Source organism: Triticum aestivum, chromosome 4B, assembly GCF_018294505.1.
Source record: "Triticum aestivum cultivar Chinese Spring chromosome 4B, IWGSC CS RefSeq v2.1, whole genome shotgun sequence".
NCBI lineage: Eukaryota > Viridiplantae > Streptophyta > Magnoliopsida > Poales > Poaceae > Triticum > Triticum aestivum.
Genome location: NC_057804.1, coordinates 583,101,813 through 583,112,339, shown reverse-complemented (window position 1 = coordinate 583,112,339; position 10,527 = coordinate 583,101,813). Strand labels below are relative to the sequence as shown.

Below are 10,527 nucleotides of genomic sequence, written 5' to 3'. Positions count from 1 at the left end.
GGCCGGGAGTGGCCGCTGGGGTGAGGTGGCGTGACCCGATTGGTCGGAGTGATGTGGAAGCTGGACATGTCCGGCGGGGTTGGACATGTTCGGCGCGCGAGGGGAGCGGGGCTAGGGTTTCGTCTGCGAAAATGTACGGGGAGGACGTTTATATAGGCATAGGGAGCTAGGAGAGTCCAAATGAGACACGGTTTTCGCCCACAAGATCGTGATCGAACGACCGAGAGCATGGAGGGGAGTTTGCTGGGTTTTGGGCCACTTTGGAAGGGGTGTTGGGCTGCAAAGAGAGAGAGGCTTTTGCGGTTACCTGGTTAACCGTTGGAGTACCAAACGACCTCCAAATGGCACGAAACTTTGCAGGTGGTCTACCGGTGCTATACCAAGGCCACTTGACAAGCCTCGGTCCATTCCGAGAACGTTTAACACCCGCTCACAATTGGAGACAAAAAGGGGAACGCTGGAGGGCATAGGAGCGCCGGATTGCAAAACGGGCAACGGGGAAATGCTCGGATGCATGAGACGAACACGTATGCAAAATGAAATGCACATGATGACATGATAAAATGCAACACGCAAGCAAATGACATGGCAACGACGGAGAATAACTGGCAGACACCTGGCGCATTGAATCTGGGGCGTTACGGTGAAGGTAAATATGCCCCCCTAGGAGGCATAGTAATGACGCACTGTTGGACATAGTAATGCCGCACTATGTGGTGCGCCACTATTATCTGGGATACTACTGTTACTAGTGGCGTGTTAATAGTGGTGCACCTATAGTGCGCCATTAATAGCAAAAATTGGTGCGCCACTAACAACCTTTTTCCTAGTAATGCGTGGTATGCGCCACGCCGCCTCCCTTGGCGCGGGAACGCTATCATCCGCGCCGGTCTTCGTCACGCCGTCGGGTTCCTCGCCTACTTCGAGCACCGCCGTCGCGCTCCTAACCTAGCCGCCGCCGCCGCTCTTCTTTGGCTGCCGCCGCCGCTACCCATGTAACCACCGCCGCCGCCCTTCCACCTCCTTCGTCTTTGTCCAGCACCAGCCCGTCGCCAGCGTCGCCGTCATCTACCTCGACCACTTCGTCTACTCCGAACACCGTTGGTGACATTGGCCCTGCGCCGATAGACGCTGCACTCGTCGTCGAGTTCTTCTCTGCTGGCCCCTCCGACTTTTCCGACATGGCGTACAGCTCGTGCAGGTCCCAGTCTCCGCATGCCCGGTGCTGGCAACACCGTTGCGTGCCTTCATCCACGACATGTCCCCGGGTCTGGCAAGCCTGGTCGGTGCTTTGTCCACTTCGTCTTCGTCCGTCTATGCATGCCTGGTGCTGGCAACACCGGTGCGTGCCTTCGTCCATGATGTGTCTCCTGGCTTGGCAAACCCGCCGCGATGCGTCGTCAACAACATCTTCTTCTTGGCGCACCACTACTTCGACACCACTGCGCCCATGCTAACTCGGCGGCCCCTTGCGCCCGCGGCTCCACGGCGACTTCCTCGATACCGGCCACCCCGACTCGACATCGACCATGGCATTTTTCGCACCGCTACCTCGACCACGGTTACAGCACCCACGCTCTCGGCTACATCGACAAACGACACAAAGGGCTATCGCCTGCTTGAGCAACCTCGTCGGTTTCCACTCCAGCCATGACTCTGCGATGCATCGACCGTTACAACTGGGAGGGGGGGGTATGTCCGTTGTGACTGCGGGGGATGTTGAGTATAAAGATTATTAGGAAGTATAGAATAGACTAGGATTTGGTCCTGCCTTGTCTTGTGCTCCAAGTTGGTCTTTGTACTCCTACTTATATGCCCACGAGTCTCAAGCAATACAACGAACTATTTCACCAAATCCCTCTCTCCCTTCTAACAGTCCTTGTACCCCTACGTCTTTCTCCTGGCACCACGCCACAAGGGTAAGTGGGCAGCTTCTTGGCCATGGCAAGCGAGATGTGATGGATGTCAGGCTCCATGTAGCGGCGCACGTCACCACCCTTCTGGTATGAGGATCCCTCGTCTGCTGGTTGCAGTGGTGGAGGTAGAGGGTGGCCAGGATGGGCCACTCTAATATACCATAGAAGAAAGGCAAAAGAACAAACAAAAAAATAAACGTATGTGTACAGTAACAGTGATGGCCCATCCTCACCCACTAGCCTGGTTGGTTATGGCCGCCGAGAGGACCGTGATGTCCGCCTGGCCGTGGAGGGAGACTACAGGTCAGCGGTGCTGGCCACTGTCAGCTCTCAAGTCACACACACATGAAAAAGAGAGAATTCCTTATTTGGCCCATTCTTAAAATGTGTTCCCTTTTTTGCTTAAATTTTTGCATTTTTTCTTTTTTGACACTTAAACTTTATTTTGTTTCCTATGTGACACTTCCGTCAATTTTGACCTGTAACGGTGTTAAGTTTAACCCGAAAAGACTATTTTACCCCTACTGTTGTATGTGACTAAATTATTTACATGCACACATGCATCTGATCACCTCGATGTGTTGGAGCTGAGCACGTACCTGCAAGCTAGCCTAAACAAAGCAGCCAAGTTGGCAGCTTTATTGATGTACAGTGCCTAGCTAACAGTACGTGCACTACAGCCGTGCACGTATGTACTCGCCGGCCGCACCAGATAGTCTGTTGCAATCCATCTATTTGTTTCGTGTTCGTTCCAATGAGAGAAGTCGCTACGTTTCGAGAGACGATCAGATCGATCGAGCAGAAGCTAGTCGCGTACGTACGTCTACGCCAGAGTTAGGCCAGAATCAATTAAGCTGCCAGCCTGCTAGCTTGCACGTACCCTGCTGCTACTTGAAAACCAATCAAGCTGTTTGCGTGTGCTAGCTTGGACGTACGTATTGTTTCTGGAGGATACGAGTAATATGATGTACAAAAACGGCCGACAGCCTCGGAGCCGCCGTGCATGTGAGGTGGCAGCGGCCTCGGCGCACCCACCCATGGGGAGGAGGATACGGCCGGCCGCTTGTCGGGCACGGGGAACCTCGGCCCCAACACATATACATGGAAGAGCAAGAAACCTATACGCACACGCACATGAGGTTATGTTGTGTTTTAACTCACAACACAGATTTTTTCCTATTTTCTTTTAAAACTCCTAACACAGATCCCTCCCCCTTCCTTTTTTTTCTGTTCATTCATGCCCCTTCTCTTCTCTTTTCTGGTGACATATTACCATCAAGGGCAAAATTGTCATTTCATGTGCCAGTTAACACCATCGGATGAAAAAATGGATGAAAGGGTCACATAGGGCACAAAATAAAGTTTAAGTGTCAAAAGGGGAAAAAATAATTGAAGAGGCTAAAAAAGGAAGCAATTTTAAAAAAGGGCCAAATAAAGAATTCTCTCCATGAAAAATGGAGACGAGTGTTTCTGAACGCTCTCAGCCTGCTGCAATCTTTTCTTCTCTACTTCTATTTCAACACTGACGAAAAGAGAGAGAAAAGGGCAGGTTGCTAGTCACGGCCGGACATGTTTGTGCCATCCTACGGACCCGGGCGTGCTGCTGAGAAAAGCAGCATGGCAACTACATGCCTGCCTGCTGCCCTCGATGCTAACATGCACAACACACACCCGCACACTGTCCTGGGCTTGTGCAGTGCTAAAAGCGACTCTAACGCGCCGTTCCATGCGTGTTCGTTTGAGTCGAGAGTGACACAAAAGTTGGCCCAACGTGCCAACGCACCAACATTCATTTTTGTTCACGCACGACCCGTTTTAATTAGACCCAAATTTGGGCCGCGTTTTCATCGGCGCGGACACGTGCGACGCCCACACTTGTGTTTCCCCTGACCCACTAGTCGGTGGCACATTAGCCATTTCCCCCTTTCTCCCATCGACCACCACCACACTCAGCCGCCCCTCCTTGCCGTCACCGCCCAGTTTCGGTGCTTAGTCCGACCGCCCGCACCCAGATACCTTCCCCAGCAGGATGCCACCACTCGACTGCCCCATACTCTGATATTGGGGGACTGTTTTCGCCGCCATCATACTCCAACATCGACGTCACCCCCTCGCCTTCGCCGCCGGCAGCACCGCCTTGCACGTCTACCTCGCTTGCCGGACACCGCCACATTCGCCACCACGCCGACATGCCTGCTACCTGGTCTCTTAAAGGTGCAAGGCTTTTCACCGGCTGACTTCTTCCACCACGCCCGCGAGGTGTTTGGCGGTTTGCCCGCAAGGTACAAATGGACTCCGGTGACGAGTACTTTTTCCACACTTTTCATTGGTAATTCAGATGATTCTCCGTCCGGTGAAGAGGAGATTTTGATTGCTGCTTTGGTCGTCCATGACCACATTAGTAGGCAGCTGCCAATATTCAGAGGCTTGATCCTGGGGCATACACCGGCGTTGAATCACAACAGAGAGAGCGGCCATTACCAATTCTGGCAGGACTACTCGAGTCCGCAAACCCGCTCTTCAAATACACCCTATTCTGGAGCCGCTTCCTGATAGCTAGACATGTGTTCAACTGTACCCGGAAGGGGGCGGTGGCGTACGACAACTACTCGGGTGCAAGGAGGATGCCCTGGGAAAGAGTGGTTTCTCCTCTTATGAGAAATACACTTCAGTTATTCGGATGCTTGCATATGGAGTACCCAGTGATCTCATTGATGAGTATGTCCGAATGAGCGAGTTCATATACCTAGACTCCATGTACAAATTCTACAAGGTTGTGGTGGCAGTGCTTGGCCCGGAGTACTTGAGAGAGCCAACTGCTGCAGATACAATCCAGTTGTTGGCAACCAATGCCAGTAGGGGCTTTCCAGGCAAACCATCAAAGGGGTAGGACGGGGGACAAGCGCGCGCAGCCGGACATCGATGTGATCGTGGTGCTCGATGGTAAACCGTCTGCGCGGGAGAACGGTGTCGTTACAGTGGGCCTTGAGGGTAGCAGCAATGGAGGGTGTGGCCCTTCTGAAGACGACGACATTTGCGCCTTTTCCAAAGGTGCCAACAACAAAGGTGCACACGAGCCAATGTTCATATACACAAATCAAAACAAATACTAATAAACAAGCTAGCCCAATGTGCGGAGCCAACATGGCACCAAAACTAGCCAGCCAAAAGTACAGAGCCAACATGGCAACGCATTGGAACGCTCACAAGAGGCCCACAATGGTAGGCCCTAACAACTACTACATATTCTTGGTCGCGATGGATATTATTAGCCGTCAATGGAATCACATATATTTGTATATTCTTAGTAAAAGAATGTATTATACCGGGCGTACGTACAGACTTGGCCGTGGTTATTGTTGTGGTCTGATTCGTTCAACGGTAAGGGTTTCATTTTTGGTGAGCCACCTTGGAGGTCCGTAAAGCTGCATATCAGGGATGGAGCATCGTCGAGCTTGGGTGAGGAGGTGATTCGTCATTCTTTTCTTCGGTGGCTGCTGCGGTGGTGCCGGAGGCAGGTGACGGACGTTGGTATCAAGCTCAGAGATGTTCTGTTATCTTTTCAGTTTTGTCATGTCGGTCTTTACGTGACTTGTACTTTGTTCTTTATGATATGAATGAGACACGTATTATCATGTAAAAAAAAGTAAATGTAGCGTACGTAGGACGATGTGTGTACTGTGCGATGCGTACGTATGAGTTACTGTTCCTTGTAGTCCTTGTTATTGTATGGGGCGAAAAGCTCGGCGATCCAGTTGGCCTTGCGGAGCGTGGCGGAGCCCAGGTCGGCGCACATGCCGTCGCTGTCGTGGATGCTGTAGGTGGAGATGCAGTGGCGGCGGTAGAACCGCTCGGTGCGGCGCATGGCGTCGGCCTCGCCGGCGACGTGCCCCATCATGGCCTTCACGTTCGGCAGCTCGAACCGCCCCTCCAGCAGCCCCGACAGCCACCGGCACCGCAGCTCCGACGTGTGCAGGTTGGACACGCTCTCCACAAACTCGACGAACGCCATGTTGGGAATCAGCGGGTGGATCGGGCCACTGCCAAAGTAAATTGCAGGTCAGCGTCGATCGATTCATAATTTCATATATGTTGGAGGCTTGGAGCAAAAGACAAACGCAACATGTACACGTACCGGTAGAGCGGCATCATGGAAGACTTGCCGACGACGAGGTCACGGAAGGGCTTTGGCAGGACCTCGCGGAGCTTGTACTTGCCCTCGAAGCCGGTGGCCAGGAAGACGAGGTCGGCCTCCACCTTGGTGCCGTCGTCGAGGACCACGCCGTTCTCGGAGAAGCACCAGCCGGCGGAGGCCCTCTGGAAGCGGACGAGGCCGCGGTCCGCCATGTCGAAGAAGCCCTCTGGGAGGATGGCCATCTGGCAGCTGGCGTAGTCCTCGACGAAGGGGTGATCTGGCGTCAGACCGTACTTGCCCAGCGGCAGCTTCCATGACAGGTACGACTCGATGAACTTCGACACCCCCGCCCTCTGCAACACCAAAATCCAAAACACACCACGTTGCTGTCAGATTGTGATATGCATGCATGGTCTTGAGCATGCACTCGTGCATATGTTAATACGGTCATACTCCGTACTTCCCTACATACGTGCATGTGTATCATGTACAAGTTTCACGCTGTGAGATGAATTCTGACGTACACATACCAGTGGGCTCATGAGGCGGCAGAGGAGGGATCGGAAGAACCCTTGGTTGGGCCGCTCGTAGAAGAGTTGAGACAAGCGTGTGGAGTAGAACATGGAGAATGGCAAGCCCCAGATGGAGTACGATGGCACCACCCAGTGCAGGGTCCGTACCAGCATCGTGCACGGCTGCCCTCCCTTGACTGCAAACAAACAAGCAAACGCGACCGGTAAATCGATCGATCCATATCAAACGGCTCTTGTTTCCGCGACAGATTGTCAACCCTTCCATATGCTTCTATTGCCAATTTAGGAGTATATAAAAGTATACTACCAGAAACAACTACTCCGTAATATGAATAGGAGGGAGTATTATGTTTTAAGGAAGCTAACTGCCAGTCATGCATGCGAACAATTAGTTTGGAAGGTTCGGTTGGAACGGCAGATAATCTTTGTTGCAAATCTGCAACTACTGGTCAAACATGCAAACACTTTGGTACATATATATAAATTGCTCATGCGGTAAAAGTCAAGGCGGTATGCGTACTGATTGCGTCTAGTGTACTTTGAACTTGTAAATGCAAGAGACCTACCTAGGCATCCACTGTCTAGTCTAGGCTAGCTAAACTATCTAGGCTAGAATTATACGTACTAGATGCATGATGAAGTGTGCGAGGGGTCAAGACAAGAGTGACCTTTTCTGGACCATAGTATCCGACTCTCCCAAATCGCCAAGGCACATGTCACCAAATATGGTATGCATTATTTAGACATCCACTTCATCGAATGATGGAACGCTTCCACAATATTTATTAGTATCCGATTTTGTTTTGTTCAGCTCTGTGTGAACAAGCTTAGCATGGCCTTTTTGCTAGTCGGATACACGCGTTTACACGAGTACGATAGCTTATCTGCCATCTGCTAGTTTCATGCGTGGTTTCATGTTGAATTTTGTCCATGTTTTAGGAGAATTTTTCTTCAAACCATGTTAAGTCTTTCCTATGCTTAGCTAGGAGTATGGTTTTACGCACCTTGGTTTGCCTGGGCACATTCGTTGGCTAGATCGATAGCGCTCTTCTTGTACCCAACCACCACGACCTTCTTTCCTCTCATCAGCTCAACGGTCTCCTCCTCGCTCAGCTTGCAGTAGTCCAGCGAGTGCATCACCGTCCCCTTGAACACCTCCGGCCCCTTCCCCGGCGGGAACACCGGCATCCGCGGCACGTCGCCGTACTTACCCGTGCACATCACCACGAACTCAAACTTGTAATACTGCACATTCCCGTGGCAAAATATGCGCGTGAGATCAATTGAATTGATCTGAACTGGTGCTAAGTAGTATCTCGAAACAAGCATGCAAGACATGTCAAAGTATATATGGTACCTGAACGGTGTTGGAGTCGCCGGTGATGATGCCGACCTCCCACATGGGCTTGCCCCGGAGCGGATCCTTGCCGGTGCCGCTCCACAGCTCGGTGAACCCGCCCTCGGCACCGCCGAGGAACTTGATGTCCACCACCTTGGAGCCGAACGAGATGTAGCGCCAGAGGTCGAACTCGTCGGCGTAGCCCTCGAGGTAGTCGACGATCTCGGTGTGGGTCGGGAAGGAAGGGTCGTCGCGGTTCTTCCAGGAGTAGTCGGAGAACTCGTAGTCCGGGCGGGGCGTCTGCAGCCGCGTGGTGCGGTAGACGCAGTGCTTCCACACCCCACCGACGGACGGCATCGCCTCGAACACGACGGGGTCGTAAGCCGCCATCTGCTTCGCCGCGGCCAGGCCGCTGATCCCGCCGCCGATGATGGCCACAAGGGACACCGGAGGCACGGCCTCCCTCGTGGCCCGTGCCCCTTGTCCTTGCGCCATGGCCATCGTCTACCCAAGGTGTTGGATGGAACTGGATGTGTGTGTGTGGTGATCGAGGTGATCGATGGATGTGTGCGCACTGTGGGTGCTTCTTGCGGGCGTAGGAGGCTGCGAGAGAGAGCTGCTTCTTGCACGCGAAGGAGGCTTCGAGGGAGCTGGAGGAGCTGTTGAGCTAGAGCTTTGTGTGTGTTGTGTCGACAAGGGCGAGGCCTTGTGTATTTATAGGGCCAGGGATGCTAGCATGGGGCTGTTGAGCATGTGAGCTTTCCACTGCGTCTCTTAGAAACCGTACGGAAACGTAGAGAAAGAAGAAATGCATGCAGACGCACACCAATGCCTTGAGAGAAAAACGATGCACACACCGTCTACCACCCACCTAGAAAGAAAATGACCCGTATAAAATTCACAAATTTGCAGGCGCACGCACCTGCCAAGCCGAGCCTAGCCGCTCGTGAAATAGTTGAATCTGCACGAGGACACAATAAATTTTAAGTTTCGGTTGTTGAAACTTATGAGTTTTTATCTAAAACTTGCAATTTTCTCACTCGCTTTTACCAAGTTTCATAATAAATTTTTAATATGATTTTTTGTCGGTTGTAGGAAAAAAATCGGGAATTTGTTGTTTGTGCACACTGCGTTTTAATAGTTGAAACTTAACATTTATTTTTAAAATTCATTATAACATATTCAAAGTTGATCTTATTTGAAAGACCTCGTCACGAGAAAGATGAATATGAAAACATAGCTTAATTTCGAAAATTGAAAATCAAAAGCCAAAAATAAAAGCACGTCTGAGGTATTGCTTACCGTGGGACCTGCATATGCCACAAATCCTCTCCAGTATAAATTTCCACTTTGTTTGTCACTTCAAGATGGGGTGCCAAACATTATGTTATACACAAAATTTTATAACATAAAAAGGACTGGCTAGGGAAGTTGACTGAAAAAATAATTTGGATAAGATTTGTTTTTGGCCGTCTGATGGAGAACAAATGGACAGATGGCCTTTTTCAACCTTATGCCTTATTGTTCATGTTCTTCCGCAAATACCCCATGAACCACTGGCCAAACCGCCAGCCTTCGGCGTGTACGGCCTGCGGCGCTCCTGGGCCAGCCTCGCTGCCCCAACCTCCCCTCACCAACTTCCACCACCATGCTAGCTTCGCTCCCCCTCCCTTCCCACCCTGGCCATCGCTCGAAACCGGCAATCCCTACACCCTCCACCCTGTATCCTCAAGTTTCTTACTTGCCTTTGCCCACTACAACTTGTTCCTAGCCGAGACCTTGCCAGCGTCCCTGGTGTTAAGACATGGTATTGTGTGTCTCTCTTCATCGGTTCAGACTTTTGGAGTCATCACTAGTTGGAGAATGAGTTCAATACTCGGGCCTTGCTATCACTCGCGTGGGCGCCACCGGCGACAGCCTTGGTGCTACCCGTCGTCGCATGCTTCCTTCTCCACCGAATCGACTGGCCAAATTCAAAATTCAAGCGACTACCGTCTAGGAAAACTTTGAGTTGGGGTGTTAAACATTAACCATGGGCTATTCATAAGTTGCATGCAATCAAATTTTGGGTAAGTCAATTTATGTGAAGAAGAAAGGAGCGCGGCGCAGAGCAACAAGGCCGGGATGGTGTCGACGTAAGAGCGCAGAGAAGTGATGCCGAGGCAGGAATGATGCAGTTGGTCGTAGCGTCCCCGGCAAGGCCTCATTAGGGCTTGGTCGGAGATGGGGACATAGTGGCATCGCTCGTGTACCAAAGAAAGAGGGTTCACATGTTTGAGGGAGGGATGGGGTGGTTTTCATTTTGTGCAACTTGGCTTAGACCGTGCCGAACTTAAGATTGGGAGAGCTTGTCAGAGACAGGAACAATGTGGCAGGAGAGGCAGGGGTGGAGAAAGAGATGGGCTCGCTACAGGAGAAAAATGGAGGTGACTGTTGGACTGAAATTCAATTGTTTTGGGCTGACTTACAAAGAGACAATCCATAAACATTATACATACGCATGAAATTATCAATGAGAAGGAATTTGGACCTGTGGTGTCCTCTGCACCATGGAAGATGTACCTTGAAATTCAAGTTTTTTGGCCGACATACAAAGAGGCAAGC

At 51.4% G+C, this 10,527-nt stretch overlaps 1 protein-coding gene across 1 annotated transcript; it reads right to left on the bottom strand.

Annotated features, from left to right (window-relative positions):
- Positions 1-5,313: 5,313 nt before the first annotated feature.
- Positions 5,314-8,497, bottom strand: LOC123089278 (probable flavin-containing monooxygenase 1). Its single transcript, XM_044510996.1, has 5 exons — positions 7,942-8,497; positions 7,589-7,829; positions 6,582-6,760; positions 6,052-6,404; positions 5,314-5,956 (listed from the first exon to the last, which is right to left on the bottom strand). The coding sequence occupies exons 1-5, from the start codon at positions 8,422-8,424 to the stop codon at positions 5,617-5,619; spliced, it is 1,596 nt and encodes a 531-aa protein (XP_044366931.1). The 5' UTR covers positions 8,425-8,497; the 3' UTR covers positions 5,314-5,616.
- Positions 8,498-10,527: the final 2,030 nt, after the last annotated feature.

Excerpts from the sequence above, each read along its gene's own strand:
- LOC123089278 (XM_044510996.1), bottom strand. The coding sequence starts at position 8,424 with ATGGCCATGGCGCAAGGACAAGGGGCACGGGCCACGAGGGAGGCCGTG. Across the intron at positions 6,761-7,588 it reads ATGTGCCCAGGCAAACCAAG|TCAAGGGAGGGCAGCCGTGC; the intron begins GTGCGTAAAACC and ends GTTTGTTTGCAG. Across the intron at positions 6,405-6,581 it reads GCCGCCTCATGAGCCCACTG|AGGGCGGGGGTGTCGAAGTT; the intron begins GTATGTGTACGT and ends TTGGTGTTGCAG.